This window comes from Cheilinus undulatus, linkage group 24 (assembly GCF_018320785.1).
Source record: "Cheilinus undulatus linkage group 24, ASM1832078v1, whole genome shotgun sequence".
NCBI lineage: Eukaryota > Metazoa > Chordata > Actinopteri > Labriformes > Labridae > Cheilinus > Cheilinus undulatus.
In genome coordinates, this window is record NC_054888.1 from 5,024,636 (window position 1) to 5,049,687 (window position 25,052).

At 38.7% G+C, this 25,052-nt stretch overlaps 1 protein-coding gene across 3 annotated transcripts in view; it reads right to left on the reverse strand.

The window, feature by feature from the left end:
• LOC121506237 (diacylglycerol kinase zeta-like) overlaps positions 1 to 25,052 on the reverse strand; it is a 182,278-nt gene that overhangs the window by 110,514 nt on the left and 46,712 nt on the right. Inside the window, exons 1-2 of one of the 3 annotated variants that reach the window (XM_041781942.1) lie at positions 23,946 to 24,038; positions 4,166 to 5,374 (exon numbers count right to left, since the gene is read on the reverse strand). The exons of the other annotated variants lie outside the window; for them this stretch is intronic. Of the exons in view, the coding sequence (XP_041637876.1) occupies positions 4,166 to 5,142 (977 nt within the window). The 5' untranslated portion in view covers positions 5,143 to 5,374; positions 23,946 to 24,038. Of the gene's footprint in view, positions 1 to 4,165; positions 5,375 to 23,945; positions 24,039 to 25,052 lie in introns of those variants that run through there. 3 annotated transcript variants of the gene reach the window in all.

Sequence of the window (25,052 nt, forward strand, 5' to 3'; positions counted from 1 at the left end):
ACACTGATCCAGGATAAATGGACAAAAGACGAGATATTTCCAGCCTGAAGCATACAGTATACAATGCCTGTAGAGAGTATTCGTCTCCTTGGATGTTTTACCCTTTCACTAATTTTAAAATCAATCATAATTTAGCTTTTTTGACACAAAAAAATACAAAAAAGCACCTCTTTAATGTCAAAGTGAAAACAGATCTCAATAGGGTAGTGTCAATTTAAAAAAAAAGTAAGTTAGAAGAGCAACTGCATAAATATTCACCTCCTTTAACGTGGCTGAACAACTCAGCAGAGGTACAGCCAACTGGTGCTAGTAGTCTCACAGTTAGTGAATTGGGGATCACCTGAGTGCAGTGAATGTGTCTCAAGTGATTGTAGTATAAAGACACCTGTGTCTGGAAGGTTCAGTCTCTGGTTAATCAGTTTTCCTGGCTACCATTACACCACAAAGACAAAAGAACACTCTAAGAAACTCAGAAAAAAAGGCTGTTAAAAGTAAGTCAGGGGGTTTGGTTGTTGAGCTTTTAGGCCATCAGACAAGACAGCAAAAATACACCATCTCCACTGTGAAGTACAGTAGTGGCAGCATCATGCTGTGGGGATGCTTCTCAGCAGGCAGCCCTGGAAGGCTTGTAAAGATAGAGGGTAAAATGGACATAGCAAAATCCTGGAGGACAATCTTATTTAGTCTGCAAGCGAGCAACAGCTTGGGAGAAGACTTATTTCTTAGTAAGACAATGATCCAAAGCATACAGCGAAAGCTACACGGAAATGGTTTTAAAACAACAAGGTGAGAAGCGGCTGAGTCAAACTCAATCAAAAGCACAATTGAAACCCAAGAAAATAACCCACTATCACAGTCCTAAATTATAATGTGTGATATATGTGTGTTGCAGCTACAACACAGGCATAAAAGGCAGAAGTGAAAAATGAAGCACAGAAAGTTGTAGCTTGGAAAGGATCGTCTCTTCCTGTTACAGCGGTGTGAACTGACACGTTTTTAAAACTCTGCAGTTGCAAGTTTCAAGTGAAGTTCAAGTTTCAACTCATCTTAGTGTGACTCTTTGCTCTGTGCTGGGTTTTAAAAAGGCTGGGGAGTAATATCATTTCCCTGTTCTTTATAGGAAACTGTGGAAGCCTGATGTCTCCCCTGAGGCTGCAACATAATATCTAAGTTTGCCGGTTTCATTGTCCCTTTCCCTTTCTCAGAGAACAAGTTTCACCCAGCCCACTTCTTTCCTTTCAGCCTGGTGTTTCCTGTAGCCTGAACATAATCCTGACCTCGAACACACTCTGCTTTGTTATGATCCATTGTCTCAACTGTACCTGAATTAAAACTGCTCTGAAGCAGCCCCAGAAATAGTCCTGGGAAAATCAACTTTCCACCACAGTGGACACGGTATAAACAACCGCTACTTCTCCAACGTTTTCACTTTTTAGATCTTCCTAAGAATCCTAGATATTCTATCAAAAATGAGGTCATGGCATCAACTGGGATTGGCTGGTAGCGCCTCAAGCACACACTAGGATATCAAGGGATTGTCCTTATTGGAAACGTTCTTAACTAATGGAAACACTGTTTGGTTTCAAGGTGTGGTATCTGGGTTGAGGATGCAGGAGGAGTAGGATAAAGATTGTCTTTATTAGCATTTCTGTATCAGTTAGGATTGTCAGGGTAACAGAGTTCAAACGTCAAGAGGATAGAAACTGTAACTACTGCCTGGTGTCCGTACGCATCCATGAGGCATCCATTAAATGGACTGTGACAGAGTGGTGGGTCAAGAAGAAGGGCTTGTTGGGTTTTAGTGGTAGTGTGATTGGTGGAAATGTTGGCATTGACCTTTGACATGCATATTCTAATCAGTTCATCCTTGAGTCTTGGTGAAAAATTGCAGAAAGCTTAAAAATCTGCCAGAGCTGTTTTGGGACGTCTTGTTTCAAGAGTGACCGATGGACAATTGGAAAAAGTGAAACCTCTGGCCTCATTTCTACTGGTGTGGAGGTCTTAGCAAAAGATTAGAATACCTATTTGGATACTATCACAACAAAAATAGAAGTCCTTGATGCCCAACAGTGGGTATTTTTTGGTTTCAATAACCCAAAAAGTGTCAAGAGTTCCTGGAAGAAGATGAGGACCATACGTCATCTTCCCACGCTTAAAGTCACTGTCATATTAATAAAGGCAGGTCCGCCAAATAAGGAAAAACAAGTAGACAAAGAATGCGTGAATTTTTAGACTAAAAACGCCAACGCTGCTGCCATATTGCACGAGGCAGTTCTGCTATGTAAGGCAATACAAGCAAATGAGGAATTCGTCTGTGGAAAAAAAAAAAGCACAACCGATCAAATTAAATTAATTTTAATGGATCGTTTTAAAACCAATGATCCAAATTCACGAAAGACGAAAGCAGAATCCACTTCCTTGTATTTTCTGTTAAATGACGGATGTACTCCTTGATTTAAAATAAAATACATTAATATACATAAGTTGTCCAACTTCCCGTATGAAGCCGAGGTCCTCATCTGCACCCAGGTCCTTCTTAAAAATACAGGGAAACTCCTATCCATCTCAATAATACTTGGAGTATTTTCTTGATCTTGCTATCGCTAAAATCTATCCTCCGATGCCACAAGTCAATTAGAATATTACACAAAGGAAAGGCCAGCTCTGGTGGTAGGATGACTCAACCAAATTACAACTACAGCGTCGGGCAGCAAATATGAACTCCATACATCCAGCCCCCAAATTCCTAACCTTGACAAAGCAGATGGATTTGCCCATTTCTGTGTTTCTTACTGGTGAATCCATTTTGCCAAGCTCCCATCTGAACAGTTTGAGCCCAGTTAGAAAGTGACAGGACCAATCAGTGTCGAGGGGCAGTGTTTTTGGGCGCGAAAAAGCCCTGACGTAAGCAAGCAGCAACAAGAGGCCGGTGCAATTATGGCGGAAGACATTAGTGTGGATGCTGCTAGTGTGGACATTAGTGTGGGTGCCAATTTTATCAGAATTTGATGACATTTCTTTGTTAAAAGAAGAACAAAGAACAGCAGTAAGCTGTTTTCTTTCAAAATTGACAAAAGTCGTGTACTGATATCTCTACAGTCGCCATGGTTCGCGTTATACAGTTTACTGGAGTTTATTGCTTGATAGAGGCACAACTCGGTAGCGGTTACATCATGTGTTTTGCTGCTTTGATTGGCCCATAAAGACGTGGCAGACAGAACGTTCATCCAGTCACCCCCAGAGTATTTATTCAAAGGCTCTGCCCTTTCCCAGACACCATCTATGGAAGGTTTTTCAGGTCTCAGGTAACCAAATTCCTTCTTGGGTACAAACTGAATCTAGCTCTTGCACTCCTATCTCAAGTTCTGTTCCTTTGTGTTCATCTGTCCCAGTGCACCCGCCTTAGACCTGTCAAAATCCAGGGTACACGTCTTGAAATTATTAAAAAGTAAGTTTGGTGTCTCAAACATTACTTCCTTTGCAACCTGCAACTTGCTGCTACCTGAGACTTTACACGGTGAGTTTTCTTATTAAGGTAAAATTATCAAGGAAAACTGGCAGAAAGACTTAGTAGCTAATATGTGAGTTTGTTCAATGACTGTACACCGACTTCAAATGTCTAAGGTCAAGCCCTCTGATGTTTTTTGGAACCAGCCCTACCTGTGATAGTAGCAAGCAAGCTCTTGCCAGCCCTAATCACATTTTCTTGTCTTGTCCAAAACTGACAACATTTTGATCTTCAATATTCGCTGCATACTCTGAAATTGTAGAGGTTCTGTGAGATCTAATGTGGGTGGAATCTCCACTGTGACTTGCAGCAGATATGCAGTCTCAAGATCTGGCTGAACAGTCTAGTGTGTGCATTCAGAGGTTTATTATCTTAGATCAGTCTTCACAGCAAAAAAGAAAAGGCTCTGCAGCACTTAACCCCTTGCTATGTGAACTCTCAATCTATTTCAGCATCAGCTGCCTCAGACATTCTTAGATACAGCTCCTATGGGTTAAGACGTTTTCAAGATTCATTCAGCTCATTGCTTAAGAACCCTTAAGCAACTTTCACCCATGAATTATGCATAAAAAGTCAACAAGAGCCTTGCCTACAAAATTCAAACCCTAGAGTGGTTTATTATCCTTCATATGTGCATGTTTGTGTGTGTTTACATACGACAGGAAGTCCTCCCAAGTGTCCAGATAAGGATCATAATATATGGTTTCCTCTGGTCCCCAAAGTGGCGAGGAGCAGCTTTTATGGAGCATAGACCCAAAGGAGGAAACGTTCATCTCAGGAGACTCGGAGTTCTGATGTTCAGAGGCCAGCTCACCCAAACTTGGGCTGGTTGTTGAAGTCTGGATCGTTTTTTTAGGTGTCCAGTGATTCTGACTTGACTGGCGCCGGCTGTATCGACCATAGACTCCAAAACCCGTTTCCTGGCTCTGTAACACCGAGTCTGCTGGAAGAAGGCTGGAGGAGTTTCGTCTCAGGCAACGTGGAGGGCGGAGTAACGGGCGTGGGGTGATGTTTTCCAAAAGGACGGCCTGGGTTAGGTGCTGATCTGCTCTCCTGTTCTCCGTCTCTTCGTCAGTCGCCACTTCCTCTCCTTCTGACTCCGAACACGAACACATGGAGACATCTAGCTCCTCCTCTTCCTCCTTTTTCTCTGTCACTCCTCTTCCCATCTGGACCAAACTCGCCAGCAGCATCGAGGATCCAAGTAAATGAGGCTCAATGGATTTGACTTTGGAAGGACGGCGATACCGCACCGCCAGTCCACGAGGTACACAAGGAGCAGCGCCGGAAGCTCCATGAGAGCGGTAAGGCTTATAGTGGAATGCTCGTCTTCCTCTTTTAATGGCGTCTGCTCCTCTCCCTGTGTCTCCTGCTAGCTCTATAATCGACTGCCGCCTCTGTCCGCTGGCGACCAATAGGCCAACGCTCGGGCGCCTGCGAGGGTCCGGATCAATCCGAGGTAAACCGACAGAGGAGCGTCTGGATTGGGCTAAAGCTACAGAAGGCAAACCAACACTAGATCGCCTCCTGGCTTTACTGGCCTGAACTGCGGGGCCAGGTTGGCGCGTGGCAGCAAGGTGCTTCTGTCTTTTTTGGTGACGGCGGAAATGCCGTTGAAAGAAGTAATCCATCATGTCTTGGAGTGCGGTTGAACTGAAAAGGCACTATGAGCTAAATTTGGCACCTGGTTGGATAGATTTTGAAATAAAAACATAGCAGTGCCCTTGGTTAACGCTCAGATATGAGTTGATGTGTTGTTTTGATATCCGTCCAGCAGGAAATAACATCCATTTCCACAGGATTCCTCCCACCAAAAACAAGAATAGGATGATGGTCCAGCTTCCCTCTGATAGTCTATTTGAGAAGCTGAAGAGGCAAATAGGCTTTTCTGTTAATTAGATCTACTTTCATGAGATCATGACAGAAACTGTCAACACAACAAGTAGTTCCTTTCAGGAATCAGTGGCTAAAAATACAAGGCATCCAGATAATCAAATTCAAGTGTTCAACATTTAATCAGCAGTTAATTTGAACCAATTGCTCTCTGATGCAGTGCTTCTTTGTTCAAAGTCACACTAAAGCTCTTTCAGTGTTTCCATTAGCGCTCATTCATACAAAGCTGCCAACTTTTCTTAGATGTTAGGCTAAGTTTCCCACAATCGAACACAGGACGACTTAAAAAAGGACATCCAAACAGCAAGTCTGGTTATTTCTCAGGCGTTTTAGTCGTTGGCAATGCATCTTTTAAAAAGACTTGGGCTGCTTTCACATGGCTAAAATTAGAACCCAGTTTAAAACATTTTCCATCATGCTCCTGTTGGAAACGTACAAGTTATAAAGATAAACAATATAGCGAAAACCGCTTAAGCTAACATGAGAAGTTGCTAGCAAAAAAGAAGAGATTAGGACAGCAGCTACCATTAACCACTACGTGGAGCTGCAACAATGGAGATTTTAATCCTAGTCTCCTCAAAATGACATTTTACATCATTTAACAACTTCAGAAAAACATATTATTTTAAAATAAGCCTTGATTTAAGCATAGGTAAGTGGTAACATTAGCTAGCTTTTCTGAGGATCACTGTCAGCTGTTAGTCAGTGTTCTGGTGCTGTCATATCTTGATCAAGCTATTATTTAATGGAGAAGTCTACTGTATTGTTCCCTGAAGCTGTGATTCACAAAGTGGGGCCAGAGGCCCCTGGGGGGCCCTGAAGTGATAACAGTGGGAGCTTGGCGTTAGCAAGTGCCAGCAAAGCACGTCAAATTTCATGAGATGACTTCTGGGTAAATGTACAGCTAACAATGTATTTATAGTTGATGCCATGACGACTGAAACAAAGACAAAGAAATATGATGGATCTTGTCCGGCCCTCAGCTTTCAAGGGCTGACAGTTCGTCCGGGGCCTGCGCCCTTCTGATGATGTGGCACACTGTGATTGGCTGTGATGGGGTATCACATTTTTATTGGCTGGAAGCTCACACCCTGGAAGAGTGAATTTGTTAGCTTGCTATGAAGCTAACTTTAGGATTACAATGATATTGGTACTTTGACTTTCTCTAAACCTCTAAATCATTGGTTCCCAAACCGAGGTCCAGACCCCAGTTAGATTTGCAGGTACTGACTAAAACTGTGATAAAGCAGTTATTACATCGTTTTTTTTTTTTTTAGGGTTTTATCAATGAAACAATTCAAATCTATGTTGAATATGTTTACTTTTGCTGCATATCAGAAACATGATCTATGATTGATGTCTTCAACAATACTTTAACAAGTGAGAGGGACCAAATTATTTATTCATGAAAAGCAATAAATTAAACTTTTTTTTTTGCTTTTATTAACCTATTTCTAAATTTTAAATTACAAATATATTTCATAATTAAAATATTAATTTTAGTACTAAAAAAGGACCTTTATGAAAAAAAAACTATTTACAGTAAAAAAAAAGTAATAAAACTTGACAACTAAGTGAAAAACAACATCTTAAAATGAATGATTAAAATATTTATCTTTCTATCAACTTGACTGCATTGTGGTTTGTCCACATTGAGTTGCTGTAGTCCACATGTTTGTGCATGATGACGGCCTGGCCCACACCTACACCTGCATGATGATGGGTATTAAAGAGAGCGCCTCACTCCTTTATTTGACCACATTCTACTTTTTACTCACTAAAAAGACATCTAGGACTGATTTATTGCTGATTATATTTTGAAATAAGATTTGAATTCCTATATGCCTGTTGAATTTGGACTAGATAAGAGTAATGAGGGTAAAGTTTCCAGATCTACAGCTGCTGTCTATGTTAGAACATGAGTCCTTTATACCCTTTATGCCCATAGTCTGGGTTCACCCACAGATGGGTCCTGGAAAATTCTTTTTGGGGGCGGGTCGAACCTGAGTTTCAATGAATTGGCCCCCTCCAGGCTCATAAACCTAAATATCCTATATGTCACACTGACTTGTCTTAAAAACTATTAGTATCATAGTGGTAAAAAAACCCAAACTATTTTGGCACAATTAAGCTGCCTAATGATTTAGAGATCAGGCCAGTTTTGGTTGTGTCACAATGGCTTGTACCTCCTCAAATGTTTTGTCAACAGAAAAAGAAAAAAGTCTGGGAAACACTGCTTTAAATGGTTTTCATGATTTCTTGGTGATACTTTCTTGAAAAAAGGAAATATAAAGCACATAGAGCAACTTAAAACCAACATTACAGATACTAGGGAGGAAATCGACTTCATAGTGCTCTGAATCTGACCAGTCTCCTCATCACTTCAGGTTGTGCCACAGACAGACCTTAAAGGGGACTGAGTTCAATCAGAGTAAATGTTGATGGGAATCTTATCCTACCACTCTGATCCCTTCAATATTTGGTATGCCAAATTCTGCTGAGTCTGCAAGTATCAGTTTATGCCTTCATCAGCAGAATCATGAGCTGGGGTAATGTGAGACAGCAGTGTTTGCCACCAGGAACACAAACGGAGCAATACTGTTTAATCTTCTTATTGATTGATTTGCTTGAACCAGAGATGGTTGACCTTGACCGAGATGACCTTGAAGCATCTGGGTTTCATTTTAGCTTTGCATCAATTACTTTTTTAAGACCTGCCTTTAAAGAATAGATGAAAAAGAGCATGAAAAGAGCTTTTCTTTGTTTAAAATGAGGGCAAAAAAGAAAGGAAACCTTTCTGCACGTTTTTAAGTTTCCCCATCAAACTTACAAGAAAACGAAAACAAAACTACCACAGCCCACACACTCACAGACTCATCGATGAAACAGACTACAGTGTGGAATAAGGGTTAAAAGATGAGAACAGAGAGACGTGAGGTGTGTGTGCAGCTCAGGGCATGATACCGAAACCACTGCGTGGTCTGCCAGGAAGTCCCACTGCTAAGAACCATCAGCAGCAGCAGACTGAAACCTCGGTCGTTCACTTAATCCCACCGATGATACTCAACAGACAGGCGCTCCATCTCCTAATGCACAACCGCAAAGGTCAGGTTGACGCAGCGAAGGCTGAAGTGGAGCTAATGACGGAGTGAGCCATCATACCAGCGACTCATTTAAGGGCTTAATCACCTTTAAACTTTGACTTTTTTACATGTCGCAGTCTACACCTCCAGGATGAAGGCGCCCCAGATCAGCCGTCTGCAGTACGCCTATCTGAAAGTCTCAAACGGATGTTACTGCGAGGTATAAACAGGGTCTCATAAGCAGATAAAACAGATCTCTCTTTTGCACTTAGATAAATTTGGATGTGTCTCTGTTAAGCCGGGCTCAGACGGCAGGAATTTAGGAGAGATTTATCCTGGTTTAAGCCTACAATGTTTGGAAGAAACTGAGGCTTCACAGATACCTTTATTTCGCTGAAATGATTGGTGAAGTAACAGGTTCAGAATTTTCCTTAGATGTGGTTAAAGTCAGGCTTTAATTAGCCTTTTTAAAAATGCTGATAATCAAGGTTCTGCAGCTAAAAATGAAAACCTCTTCTCTCAGATGTTTCCCTCTTCATTCATCCTCCTCCCTGCATCCAAACATCTCTTTTCCCCGATGAGTAAGTGCAGAGTCTGTGTGGGTTGCTGTTATGTAACAGCGGCAGTGTGCGGAGATAATCCCCAACCATAACTGGGGAAAGCGAGCGAGCGATGAGATGAGAGCTCTCAGTCAAAGAGCACGACCCACCTGAGAGTATCTGCATGTTAAGAGCTGAGATGGAGAGATTTTTCATTCAGCACACAGAGGGACAAAATGTCTTTATGTTTGTTTCTAAATATAGAAAGTTGGAACTGAACGGAGTCAGAGTCCTTTTAAAGACAGAGGAGATACTGAATGATGCTAAAAATAAAACAGTCAGAGCTCAGAAGGACGGGAATCAGTGCAAGCCTCCAAGGAGTCCGACAGTCAAAGACTCGCTCTGGACGCCCTTATTGGTTTCAAGTGTAGTCGTTGTTCTAGGCTACAACACTTACACTTATTTAACATTACAGAGAGGCATCAAAGCTGACACTGAGCCCAAAAGATCCGTACCTAGGCTGTGTGGAACTGGTTCATGGCTTTCTAGGGTGTAAAAACAGTTATTAGCACAATCTGCAAAAAGTTTGCAAACTTTTTAAAGATCTCAAACGACAGAATCCATCAGATGGGATAATGGGATCACAAGTAAAGCTTTTTAGTATCGTAGCCATTTTAAACAGTATAATCATTGATTTACATACATTTGTTTACATCTATAAGACATCCTCCTCTCATTCAGTGAGCATCAGGCAGGTGTAACTAATGTCATCATGTCTGTTAATTAGGGCTGAACAATTTGCAAAATTCATCTAATTGCATTTATTTTCCCCAATATTGCTATTAAATATGCGATTATTATTAGGTTCCTTATCTTAAGTATTTGTCATGATTATATTACATTATTTAATGCAGCGTTACTCAACCCTGGACAACCAAAGAGCCAAATTGTTGAAAAATACCTTTGCAAGAGCCACAATTAAGTGGTGAAAAGTGGTAAATATGGGTTTGAGTGGCAATGAAAATAAGTTAAAGGGGGCAAAATGGTAAAAAGGGAAAAGCAGGCATAAAACACCAAACACTGGGTGGAAAGTGACAAAAATTTGGGAGAAGGTGACAAAATGTGGGTGAGAAGTGACACAAAAATGGGTTGCTGGTGGCAAAAATGGTCAAAAAGTGGTAAAAACATGGCAAAAAAAAAAAGTGAAAATTGACTAAAATGGGCAAAAGGCAGCAAAAGGGGGGAGAATGGGCAAAAAGCAGCAAAGAGTGGCAAAAATTATGGGAAATTTAATGGCAAAAAGCAGCTTAAATGGATGAATAGTGGTAAAAATATCAAAAAGCTGGATGAAAGGGTCAAAAACTGGGGAAAATGGAGCAAAAACTGGATAATAGTGGCAAAAATGGGCAGAAAGTGGCAAAACAGAAGTGGCAAAAGTAGCCTTAAAGCAGTTAAAATGGATTAAAAGTGGCAAAAAATTGCAACTAAGGGCAATGGAAATATACAAAAAAAATAAATAAATAAATAACGATTTAGATTGACAATTAAAGCTAGGAAAACAAACTGGTTAATGTGACTTGCAATGGGTAATTCCTGAGGTCAAAGTTTCCCTTTTTTAAGGTTTTCTGGGGGAATAATATTTATAAAAGAGCCACAAATCATCACTACAGAGCCATATGTGGCTCTAGAGCCACATGCTGAGTATCACAGATTTAATGTTACTTTTTAAGTTAATTGTTAGTTATAAATCAAAGAAATGCAAACTTACGCTCATCTGCCTCCTTAACTCTGTGCATAAATCATCAAGTGTGCAGAAGATCTGTAGTATTTTCTGCAACGTGACACATTTAAATGTTGTGATATTAAGTTTATATGCTCAGGTTTTGAACTTAGAATATTTTGTCATATACTCCATTCTGAGTTTCAGCTCTTACCCTCAGGATGAAGATTTAGAGTCCCTCAGACTAGACTTAACCGTTACCAACATCCATTTGTGCCTAACTCCATTAAATTTCCGAACAACAGATGATGTAAAATGTGCCAAGAGGTATTGCAATATGCCAGTATGCAGCTGCTGCCAGATGTTTGCTTTCATGGTGATGTGGAATGTTAGTTGGATATGCTGCTGCTACAGGATGTTCTAGGGAAAGACACTTAACCCCAGTGCAAACGGGTATAGAGGCAAGTGTGCGAATGAAGAGTGAATGGGTTGGTGTAAAAGTGCTCTGAGTAGTCAGATGACTAAAAAAGCATTATACAAGCTCAAGTCCAATACCATGATGTCGAGCCTAACCACAAACCTACAAGAACTGAATAGAACATGACCCTGTCCCTTACAAGCAAAATGAAGGAGAAAGGCCATTTAGCTCTGAGGTTACATTGTTCAGTACTGCAGTGATGATATAAAATGTCATACATACACAAGATCTAAGACACTCAATCACAGCAGGGGCCAGATTCTGGATTCAGGTCTAACCTTAGGGCCCAACAGAAGTGAAAAATTATTAATTATTAATCAAATCATTAGTTCAAAAAGGTCAAAAAATGAAATTGAAATTGAAAAATTATGTTGTTCAAAGGCAAATATATTAGAAATATATTAGAAGTCAAAATTGTGAGTTTAAAAGGCCAAAATATGAAATAAAAATTGTAATCATGAAATTAAAAGTCAAAATATGATTCGAATTTTTAAATTGTAAGTCCAAAAGGTTAAACTATAGGATTATGAAGTCAAAGTAAGGAGTTGAAAATATGAGATAAAATACAAAAATAATTAGTTAAAAATGTCAAAACATGACTTAAAATTTTAAATTATGAATCTAAAAGGTCAAAATATTGTATAAGAAGTAAAATTATGAGTTGCAATGCTCAAAGTACAAGTAAAAAGCCAAAATCCCAAGTTTAAGTCCTAATTGTGAGAAACAAAATTGAAAATATGAAATTAAAACACAAATCAATTTATTTTCCCACATTCCTGACTTTTTATTTAATTATTTTTACTCATCACTTTTTCATATTTTGTGACTTAACAAGGATATCTGAAATCCTCAAGGATAAGTTATACTTGAGGAAATCTGCAGACCTCATACTGATTGGCCAGTTATAACAGAAACATCCAATGATCTTGTGGGCCAGATTTAACTTTTCTACAGGCCAGTTTTGGCCCCCAGGCCTTGAGTTTGACACCCCTGTTCGAAAATATCTCCTCTATCTCAGTTTTCATCTCTGTCTCCAATCTTACCACTGTAACACAGGAAGTAGCAATTCTTTCGGCCAATCAGTGAACAGCAGAGAGTCTAGCTCAGCTTTTTTAGGGTTAGACAGGTTCCCCAGCAGAAGGGTGCCAAAACCTTTACAACTTATGGCAATAGAAACATTGCATACTGCCCTGAACTGAACCTCAAACTGAACCAGACACAAGAAGAGTCAAAATCCTCTCATGAATGCAAACGACTTGTACAGTTACACAGCAAACCACTTTGATATGTAAAGCTTATATCAGCCTTCAAATCTTTCCCCCGGTATCTCATAGTCTGCTTTGTTAACTGTGAGTTCGTATGTAATAGCACGATAAACTTCTTTCTAATTCTCAGCCAGTTCCTGTGAACTTCACGGAGAGTAAAAAGAGCTTTTGTCCGTGTGTGTGCATCACTTGTTGAGCCTGTCCAGAGCTCTGAACACTCTGGTTAAATATTTACATGAAAAAAGGGGAACGCGATGCAAACACACGAGTATAAAAAGTACCAAAGCTTTGTGGTTTTCCACTTCTCTGCAGCTCCGGTGATGTGGTGACGTCTAAAGTAAGAAAATGTATCTGCTAATTTCATACTAATTAACTTCCTACTCATCTTGATTTATTCTCCCATAATAAAGCACAATAAAATCTGATAATAAGTGCTACAAAGGTTAAGAATGAGACATTTTATTAGTCTGTGGAGTTAGACCGCAAGTTTTCACTGATGACTTTTCTTATAACCAACAACTTAAATGAAACTTTACTGAAGAACAAAGTGTCGACTTCAGCTTTAATGAGACATAAATTACAGCTGATTTCATTCATTAAAAACTGCTTTAAAAAAAAACATATTTTCCAAACAGTAAAGCACTGTTTTAGTTTCATGGATGAATTTCACATAATGAGGGTGAAAAGCTGTTAAAAGTGCCTTCCTGTGGAGGGTAACCATACTGTATTTATTTCCCTGTGACATCTACTAGAGATGTGCATAGTTAAATTCATTTATAAAATTAGCCGGCACAAGATTTACTAGCCGGTTAAACTAATTACCTTAAAATTTTTTATAAACCGAGCTTGAAATCCCGGTCTATAATGCTCTTTAAAACTGTAACGAACCTCCCGCCACTAGAGGCCGCTGTAGCTCCAGTTAATGGCCGCTGCCTTCCTGTCTTAGCTTTCCCCCAGCACTTCACCGAATATAAACATGAGAAACTTAGCGGTTAGCACAGGGGTGTCAAACTCAAGGCCTGGGGGCCAAATCCGGCCTGTGGTACAGTTACAGCTGGCCTGCAAGATCAAATATCCTTGTCATAAAAATGTGAAAAAAATAAAGAGTAAAAATAATTAGACAAAAATAAATGTGAGAAAGAAACTGATTTGTGTTTTCATTTCATATTTTCAAATTTGCATTGCACAATTATAACTTCAGTTGATTATCTGGGCTTTCATTTTATATTTTGACCTTTTACGTTTATTATTTTGACTTTTTATCTCATATTTTAACCTTTTCAACTTATCATTTTGAATTTATCTAATAATATTGGCTTTTATAATTTTTAATTTGACTTTTGATGTCATATTTTGACTTTGTAAATTTATTAGTTTGACTTTTTATCTCAAATTTTGACCTTTTCAATTTTTAATTTCCCTTTAATCTAATATTTTGACCTTTTACATGTATTATTTTGACTTTTTATCTCATACATTGACTTTTCAATTTTTGTGACTTTTTATCTTATATTTTGACCTTTTGAATTTAGCATTTCAACCTTTATCTCATATTTTAAACTTTTAGGTTCACTATTTTAAACTGTAAGTCATTATTTTTGCCTTAAAACATGATTGTGACTTTCTTTTTATTTATATATTTGCCTTCTAAAAGCATTATTTTAGCATCTTATTTCGTGTTTTGACCTTTTGAACTAATAAGTTTGACTTTTTATTTCAGATTTTATGCCTTTTAACTTATCATTTTGACTTTTTAAATCTCAAAATCCTTTATCATCAGTACTAATTTTAACCCCATGATTTATTACTGGTTAAAATGAGGCTGACAGTTCAGTTACATGTGGACCCTGTTAGGTCCTCAAGTTAGACCTTAATTCAGAATCCGGCCCCTTCTGTGATTGAGTTTGACACCCCTGGGTTAGCGTGTAGTAGGAACAGCGAGGTATGTCGAGGGCTGACCTCATATCTAACTGATCAACTGAAGAGAAAGCAGCCACATATCAAAATCAGTCTGTGAGGAGGAACGAAGGCTGGTGGAACTAGCTGCTAATGTTAGCCACGCTGTACAGAGTATATCAGGCTCACATCACACCCGCTGTGACCCTGTGTTGAATTTCACTGTTTTCTAAAAGTTTCCTCTCTTTAGACTAGTCAGTTAAGCACAGTTAAACATATATTTGAAAGAATAAGGTAAATATGGCTCTCTTTTTAATCATTTCTATTTAGGTGTTGAAAAAAAATGCAGTTCTCTAAATTACTAACACATGAGACACAGTGCTCATGGATGCAGTCTGAAAGCCCTGACTTGTTAGCATGCACACCAAATTGGAAATCAAGCCATGACAGTGGATGGCATGATTGGATTGCATGATTTGTATGTCTATTCACTACATTTCTTTTATTAGGCATAGCTTTAAAAAAAAAAAGGCAAGACATCTTCAAGGATGCCAGCTTGTTGGCTGAGATTTATGGCTGGAGAGAGCCATAATTACCTTGGTAAAATTAGGTAAATATGGCTTTCTATGTAGCATTTTCCTACCTATTTTGGCTGAGAGATGCACGCAGCTCACCATACAAACAGGCAAGCCTTTAATTTTCTGTGTGCAGCACTGCACAATGCTGGCAGTCTGAAATTCAAGCCATGACGTAGCCATTACATGGCTATCATGCACCCAGTCTACAGGGGCGTTTAAAAAAATAATCCTCCTAATGGGACAGTGTCACAGTAGTCGTAAGGTGGGAGGGTGGAACTAGGATAAGACACATCCCATTACAAAATGGAAAACAGCTGGAAATATTCAAGGTACGAAAAGTACTCAGCTAAAATTCAATATTACACAGTAGTGGATGTTTCAGTGCCAAACGTCATTAAAAGCACTGTTGAATTTACCCATCAGTTTGTACCTTTACTTTCTAGTCAAGCATGCAGGATTTACCTCCCTTGACATCCATTTAGCTGCTGCTAACTGATTAACCGTGACTGCTGGGCATCGTCCCACATTCATCTTCACCAACGTCTCTTTATTCCTGCCCACAGAGGAGATTTTACTCTTTGAAAAAGCTAGGAGCAAACTATAGCCTCTGCACATGAAGTCAAAGTGTTGTTGATGCTGTCAGATAAATAGCCCCAAAACCACAATCCTTGACTCGCCGGTGGGCTTTTTACTGGACGTGACATCCAGCAGGGAGCTTTATGTCAGCCCTAAAGCTGGACACTGATGGAAAACTCTGTCTGCATACATTATCTAAAGACTGCGCTACATCACAGTGTAATTAAACAGAAATATGAGGACAGCTGCAAAATTAGACAAAGAGGGCACGATCTGCTTTCAGCTTGTTTTCTTCGACATCAGTAGCACCGACACAACCGGAAAGATTAGAAAATATTACGGATATGCACTAAGAAAAATAAGGAAAAGCCATGCAGAGGAGTTTATCATCAGGGGATGGAACTAAAGCGATATTTTAGGTTCATAAATTGACCAAAAACTCAGAAAAATTACTATCATAAAAAAGCACTTTAGTATTTTAGAACATCCTGGTAAACACTGAAATTTATGATGTTTAAGACAAGCAGCTCATGGAAAAGGTGGTGAAATGGAATTAAAAAGTGGCAAAATTGGTTTAACCTGGTAAAAAAAATGGGTAAACTGAGGCAGAAGAATAGCCAGAGAGTGGCAGGAATGGGTTAAACTGAAAATTGGCATAATAAATATTGAAATGTGGTCAAAATAGGCAAATATGGATGTAAAAAGGTGGGGGAAAGGGCTTAATAGTTGTAATTATAGGTCAACAAAGGCAACAGCAGGCAGAAAAGTGGCAAGAATTGATCTAGAAGTGGCAAAAATGGGCAGAAAAAGTAGTGGAAAGGGTTTAAAAGTGGTAGAAATAGGCTATAGGCTCTGTGCCAGAGCAGAGACACAGACACTGGAGAGTAAATTTACTGTTTTCTGGCACAAATCTCTGTTATGATACTTTTAATGACCTGTAGGCTGATAGATTTTTGAAATTTAACTCACAATGAAGAAAAAAACAGCACGTAACTGTCTGGTAACTTTCAGTGAAGCAGTGCTAACAACAGACCGTACTGAGATGAACTGCTCTGTGATTTTTTACCATTGTAGTGTTGGGAAGGTGGGGTAATTACCCATAGCAGCCAATGACTAAAAGCAAAGAGATGACAATTGTTTCAGGTTTCACACCACAAAGTCAAGACATGGTTCAATCATTCATTCAGTATTCAAGCTGTGCCATGGCACTGATCTTCAACTGGCAGTCTAAGGGTCCCCACATTTTCTTATCTTTGGTCTTAAAGTCCAAATAACAACCTCCAACCTAAAAATGTGAACTTTTGAATAAGAAATATGTAAACAAAAATGCATTAATATGATCATGTTTCTTGCATCCCTTAAATTTTACACCTGTTTGTGTCCCTTTGGACAATTAGGCAGTAAAACTTACATACAGTGATTTTTTTTTAAATTATTTTTAACCAACCCCTTCCATAATAGGAAATACAAAAAAATGTGTATGTTTGATTTTGTTTTTTCCTTCTTATTTTAACCCCTTCTGTTGCCCGGCTCTGTCATGGACATCCTTGCTGTTTTAGATGGGAAGAAAATGAAATTTCTTATGCAGTTTTACTTTTCATGCAGTAAAAAAACAGAATCCCTTTGGACCAAAATGGCTCATTTACAATGTTTATGTTTAAATATTTTATTTCATTTATTTATTTATTCGTCGTTATTTTTTCTCTAACCAACGGGCCTAATTTCAGGTCTAAGGTATATAAAAAAGTTTTTTTTTGGGGGGGGGGGTTAAACAAGATACACTGCTGTAAAAAGTCAATGATTTCCCCCTGTAGCCCATCACAGATAAAACTGCGCCATCTGGTGGACATTACTAAAAATTACAACTTTTACAAAAATGCTAAAGAAAAATCTCCAGCATTTATTGCATGCATGTGTTTATGTTCTAATGGCTCCAAAAAAAATCAAATTATAATGGAAGTAGATGGGACCAAAATGGACCTAAGGGACACAAACGTCAGGATTTTTGTACACTGTGCATAACAGACGTGGAGTATGAGTTAAGACAAAAAATTTTTAAATGCCATAAAAATGCAAAAGATTGCCAAAGCTCATGCCTGAGGCTTGAAAACTCATAAAATGGTGTCAAGAGGAATATGAAATGATCCCAAAATGATACACAGGAAGGTTAAGTCTGGCATCCGCAGCATCTGTCATGTTTGTGCATGTGCGTGCATTTTAGCCTATGTGTGTGTAGCATTTCTAATAATGCTGTTTAAAAACTGAATTTCCCCTGGAGGGATTAAAAGTCTTCCTCTTCTTCTTTAAGCAGAAGTTTCTGCCAACAGTTGTCCACTGTTCGCTTTTATATGTTCCTACACGTTTAACTCTATTCAGCCGGTTCAGGCGAAGCAGGAAGGCCGACACTGACTCACAACATGTGACAGTACATGTTTATTTTATAAATATTTCCCCAACGGCGTGATCTGGTTCTGACCCTCAGCTGGAGGTTACATGCAAACTTGCAAACACAAAATTTCCTGGATGGGGAATAAAAATATTCTGAAGAGGAGAGTGGACCAATGAGCTTTTATGTTTCCTTGTTGTTGTGTTGTGAGCGGCTCCTGTCAGATGAACTTTGTAGAGCTGATCGTGAGAGATAGGGGATGATAGTCAAAGGTGACCGCCCACTTCTTCTTCAGCATTGGACTCAAACAGACAATAAATGTTGCACTGAAACCATATTTTAATCTGTGACTATGATTTTGTGTCACAGATTAGAAATATTCTCCCACCTGAAGCACACGAGTTTGAAATTTCTGCTGACTAACAAAGAAACACGCTGGGTTTAACACCCTGTTTAAACGTGCAAGTCTCTCTCTCTCCCTACATGGAGATTTGTTTTCAGTCCAAGCAGCGGTCTCTTTCATTACTCACCCTCTGTCTGTTGTCAGCCTTCATGGTGACATGTTTTTAGACCAAACAGCAGCTTAAACGTCTGCCTAATGACTGGAAATACACACACACTTTCCACAAATACAAAGATACCTGAATAGGCATGCTTTAAATAATCCTCTGCACTTCTGTTTACTATCATTCAGACAGATGAAATGCTTCATAAAGCATTACTACAGCACTACTTTGGCTGCCTGACTTCTTCTATGATTCATTCATTTACTCATTCATAGTCTGAATGCTAGAAAACAGAGTAAGGAACATCTAATGACATCCTCGCAGCACACATATCCCAACAGCACAGGTCGTCCTGTAAAAACAATGTCTATAACTTGATTGTGTTTAAAAGGGTTGAGTTTCTACAGGCAGTTTAGCATGAAAATGGCAAAAATGGACTTTTGGTTCTAAGGGTTAACCAGAGCCTGGTTGTAATGCAGTACTGCCATCAGATGGGGGCTGTGGGCCACCTGGAAGCTGCTTGAAAACCAACATTGAGTAATAAAGAAGAAGAAAGAAGTAATGAAAATAATTCACTTCACTTAATAAAGAAATGATTGATTACTGAACGTACACAGCGAGAAGCTATGCTGATTATGTTAGCCTTTTAGAGGCAAGTTCCAGTATGTATTAGCACCGAGCTAACAAATTTTAACAATTAAGGCTGCAACAACAAATCTTTGAGGTAAAAAGTAATTAAAAGCATGGCTACAAATTTGTTCCTCAATTTGTTATATAATGAGATTATAGCATCCCTCGCCATGGTGTAGCGCTGTTAAGAAGTAACAGAGAGCAATTATGTCCAGTACACCAACTGTACTCAGACTGTAGATGTTCCAAAATCACTAAACTTAAAAAAAGCAATCAATTTACTGAATGTACACAGTAGGAAGAAATGCTAAAACTGTTAGCCTGCTAATGGCAAGTTACATTACGGGTTAGCATCTAGCTAATAAACTTACATGAACATCCTGTCTCTAAGACTTCCAAATACGGCTGCAACAATAAATCTTTAAGATAAATAATGATCATTATAAGTGTTGGCAACAAATTTGCTCCTCAGTTTGTTGCATCATGACATCATAGCATCACTCGCCATGGCGTAGAACTGTTCAACAGTAAAGAAGAGCAATTATGTCCAGTCACACAACTGAAGTGGCTCCGACTGTAGACGTACCAAGATCATTGCACTTAAAAAACAATCAGTTTCACTGAACTTACACAGCGGTAAGCAATACTGAAACTATTAGCCTTTTAATGGCAAGTTCCATTACGGGTTAGCATAAAGCTAACAAATTTTGATCTACATTCCATCTCTAAGGGTTAGGGTTAGGGTAAGGCTAAGGCTCTTCCAGTTAAGGCTGCAACAACAAAGATGTACCAAGATGACGAAACTTAAAAAAGCAGTTGATTAAACGTACACAGTAGGAAGCAATGCTAAAACTGTTAGCCTGTTAATGGCAAGTTACATTACGGGTTAGCATCAAGCTAACAAACGTTTATGTACATCCTGTCTCTAAGACTTCCAAATAAGGCTGCAACAACAAATCTTTAAGATAATGATAATTAAAAGTGTTGGCAACAATTTGTTTCCCGATTTGTTGCATCATGAGATTAGAGTGTCACTCTCCATGGCGTAGAGCTGTTTAAAAGTAAAGAAGAGCAATTATGTCCAGTCCAGTACACCTAAAAAACAATCAGTTTTACTGAACGTACACAGCGGGAAGCAATGCTAAAACTGTTAGCCTTTTAATGTCAAGTTACATTATGGGTTAGCATCAAGCTAACAAAATCTAATGCACATCCTTATCAATCATATAATCTTTTATACTTCATACTACCAAGTGAAATAGATTGTCTTTCAAAGTTCATATACTAACTTCTAAAGACTAACTGTGAGCTTGTTAATGGCAGTTTTCATTGTGTGTTAGCATCAAGCTAACAAACTCTGATTGAAATGGTACTCAAAGTAATTTTCCTTAAAAAATTGACAAATTTTCCTCAAAAATGGTTGACTGATATTGGGTTTTCAGCAGTGAGACTAAAAGATATTTTCAAAAATGTATATGGCAGTACTTTTTCACCCTTTACAGAGCTGTTAACTCAAAAGAGTTAACACATTTAAAAATGTTTATGTGTTAAAACCTTCTTCTTGCCCTGAAACAAACCTGTGATTGCAGACTAAACTAATGTCTGAGCAGACCAGAGAAACACTTGAAAGTCTCTGACTTATTTGTAGCTGCACCTGTAGTTTTAAGTTTCATTTCTCTCCTGCTGAAATGAGTCAAGACTTTTACTGTGAAGAAAGGCAAGTCTGTCATCGATTAAGTTTCGTTTTTTGCGGTCAGAGTTTCTGAGCTGCTTCTCTGACCATGTTTAACACCACAGCCTGCTACGCTCAGAAGCTACGCTAGGCAAACCCACATCAGTTTCAGAGCACTGGCTGACTGTAGCTGCAAACAAAGGCTTTGAATCAGCGCCTCCAAAGATAGAAACAAGCTACTTTTAATTTACAGTAGTTTATTTTGTAGTCTGTTTATCTGTAGAGGTTGGATTCATGCATATGCATCTTGTACATTAAGGATCCTGAATATGTTCTGCCTTGTTTTGCAAGTTAATGTTAATAAAGTTGGGGAAAATGGGATTCTTTAGGGACCAAACCTCCCAAAAAATAGTCTGAGTGATGATTTTCTTGGCTTCTAACTTATACCAGTTGCAAACACAACACTGAGACCTTCCTTTTGAGCATCATTAGCTTCCTTAAAGTCCAATATCCACTTCTTTTTCTGACTCTCTTAGGACTAAATGCTCACATACATTCATCAAAAAGACCATTTTTTCCAGCTCTGTGATGGAAAGCTTAGTTGCTGGAAAACAGCACTGTGAGAGTGGAAAAACTGAAGCAGAGTGGCAGAATTGTGACTCAGAAAAGGAAGGAGAGAAATATAAAAGCTCCTCAGAGCTGCATGGATCATTTTCTGTGAGCTCATATCCATAACGAAGAAACTTCTCACTGCAGCATCATCCAAATCTGAGAGACTGGAACTGTAGAGATCCTGATAAGCGGCAAAAATACATCCAAAATTTGGCCAACATTTCTTGAAAACTATGCAAAAAGCTGATAAGAAATGCCCAAACTTCAAGAGTGAGCTCAGGAAGAGAGGAAGAGGCTAGCTGATGTAAACTGCTTGTACAAGTTCTGCAGATATCATAGTGATATCCAGTATTGCCTTGTGTTTTGTGAAATAACACATGATGCTGATGCTTTGGCAGAAATGCAATAATGTAGAATATGTTTTTGCAGCAATCTTTAGTGTTTAACATTTCTGGCAGATATGCAATGCTGCAGAATGTTTTATTGTAGTTGTACCAAACATATTTTGCAGATATTTGACATTGTAGAAGTTTGATACATATCTCCCTGTGTTTTGCAGATATTTAATACTGCTGGCTATGTTTGGCTGCTGTATTTGTGCTGCAGCCGTTCAAAACTGTCACGAAATTTTCACGGATGTCCAGTGTTGCCGTCATAGTGTGCAGAAATGAGATAGAGGTATATTTTGCAGATGTGCAATACTGCTTTAAAGTGTTTTCACATTTCTAATGCTGCAGTAAATGTTTGCAGCTTTGCATTATTGCCATTTATGTTTTGTAGATATCAATCTTGGCTTATTTGTTTTGCGGCAATCTGGGATTGCTCAATGTTCTGCAAATGTTAAACTATGCAATGCTTTATAATGTGCAACTCCAAAATGTATTCAGTGATCAGTGATCATCAACAGGTGGCCCAGGAGCCACATAAGGCCTGCCTCAGCCTCCCATCTGAACCCTAGAGTATTTTTAGAATCAGAAAATGCACAGAGGAAAAATCTGTTGTGGTATTTAGGGTACGTTATTTCAAAACATTGGCTTAATGTTTGGTCCATTTTACAGAAATCTATCCATCTGTCATTATACAGTAAGTGAGTATGATGCATGATAAACACATACTTATTCGTCCATTCTTGATTAAAACTGCCATTTTCCATGTCTACTTTCCACTTCAGGCACTTTGAGAGTTCTGTTTTTCCTGCCAGAGAACCCAAAAAATAGGCCAATTTCCTGCAAGTTTTTCCCACCAATCACAACACAGCGTTTTAGTATCAAACTGCAAGCGCAACCTCCAGCCCTGAAAAGTGAAGCCAATGCAGAACTGCAAAAAATTGCAATACGCCGAGCGTCCAGGCTGGCTGAAAGAACACCAGAAGTCCCGTCTGAACAGCTGTTAGAAAGCCTGTTTTTACACTAGAAACAAACTGGCTTACAGCCTGGTTCAAAAACCAAACATGTCTCATTAGCTAATGTCTTCATGTGCTCTCACTGTATGGGGATGAATTTGTTTTTGTACCACAATGGTTTAGATTATATTGAGGAAAAACCTCACTGCGGACTGATTGGCGCATCTTATTTGATTGACAGATTGCTCGATAGGCAGAAGCTATTTTTCTGTCAACCAGAGGGCTAGCTAGCTAGCTGACAGGAAGTCCAGCTAAGTGGGCGGGCCGGAAGGTTGATCCAAAGTTCAGTTGAGACGGCAATTTTAAAATGGAAGCCGCCACGGACTGGCAATAAATGTTAAAACGACCAAAATTTATTCAATTTTAGTTTTTGTGAAGTCTGGCAAATGTAGTTGATGATGGTGCCTTTTTAACAGCTTTTCTCCCTCATGTTGTTATAAAAATGCTTTAAAGGACACTTTTCATGTATTAATCCTGTCGGGTACTGGTTAGATTGAAATAATAACAGGAGCTAGGTCCTGTTTGAAAATCAGTTTCCTTTTTGCCCATTTTTGTGTTGAAGAGGTTAAATTGTACTAAATGAATAACTGTAACAGACAACCAGAAAATAACGGTTGTCAATACATAAAAAGTGCTTTTCTAAAGTTGTTTTAGGTAAAAAGCATGCAAACTTTGCATAACCACATTAGTGCAAAATCTTCCTTTAACAGCTAACAAACAGATATTTCCTCGGCCATACTGCTGATCAGCATCATCACAAAACCAGCCTGATTTAGAGTCACTGAAAGCTGCATGTTGCTCACAGGAGCAGTGGTGTTACAAGTTTTAGAAGGAAGATTTCCTCCTTAAAATGCATCTGATGGACTATCATTGCCTTAAAGGAAACACTGCTATGTTTAAGGAAGCAAATAATCCTCAAAACGCTGTTAAGTGCCACCGCTTCTTCTCTTGTGAAATAAATCTTAAAGTTGTTGGAAACACTGCAGCTCCTCTGTGACTGTGCTTTATGAAAAGTTCTCTCTCATGAGCTTTTTGCCCCGAGTATGCCCAAGTTGAAGAAAGCAGCACTGCATCAGAACGATAAACTGTTGATTTAACTTTGAGAAATATAAACATGCTAACATTTTAGAATAAAAACAGAGAATTAAACCTTTTTAATCTTATAAATATGCTAGAAAGTAATAAAAAGTGAGGATCCAACCTGATGAACGAGGAGAAATCTATCCATCCATGCTTCTACTCCTCTTTCTCATCTATTTAACTGCCAAGCTCAACGCTAAACCCTCCAGTAGAGTGACCGCTAATGGGGGACAGAGAGAGAGAGAGAAAGAGGGAGAGGGAGGGGCGAGAGACACTGCCAGAGAGAGAGGAGAGAGAGAGAGAGAGGGAGAGGGGCGAGAGACACTGCCAGAGAGAGAGGAGAGAGAGGAGAGAGAGGGAGTGGGCGTGGCTTACACAGAGCCTGAGAGAGGACTAAAATAACTTGGTGTACTTCCTTGTCAAGCTGATAAATATTTACCCACGGTAACACATGTGTGTGTGAGCTGTTTTAGCTAACTTAGCAAAGATGCTGATTGGAATAACACACTTTCAAAAACTAACTTCACATTTACTTTTAACTTCAACACAACTCTTAATGTTTCAGGCTTCTTGTAGATGAAGCACAGACCCATGCATTCACACTCGGGATGGAATTTTACAGTAGCTGCAGCACCTGCAAGCATTTTATAATAAAACCATAAATAACAATGAACAAGTGGGGATGCTGAGTAAGCATCCACACTATTGATATTCGCGTCGGCCATTTTCTTTATTATTATGATCATTCTTCCACGCTTGCTATCTCCTCCTTCACACTTTTTGGTATGGACACCGTTTAAACTTTACGACTCTGTGTCTTTATCATTCGACTTCTATATCTTTTCTCATTTCTAACTTTTAGAATTTTTAAAAAATTAAACTTTTTTAAACAATGTTAAACAGATGACAAAATTTCATAAACCTGCACTTTCTTCAACTCCTCATAACTTTGGCTATTCTCACTACTCTTCTATCATACTCTTCAGCTTTATGTGCTTTTTTCAGCTATTTATAATACTTTTTATACTATTTATACTTTTTTAACTATCTTTCTTTTTCTCAAACTAAAATACCATTTTTCAGATGGGCCAGCTCTTTAAATTCTCTAAAAAGTTCTTGTGTTTACTAAATTCTATATTTTCAGCAATGATTTCACATTCTTAACAAATCAGGTATTGCACTCTTCAGCTTTAATGCTATTTTCAGCTATTTTCCAACTATTTTCAGC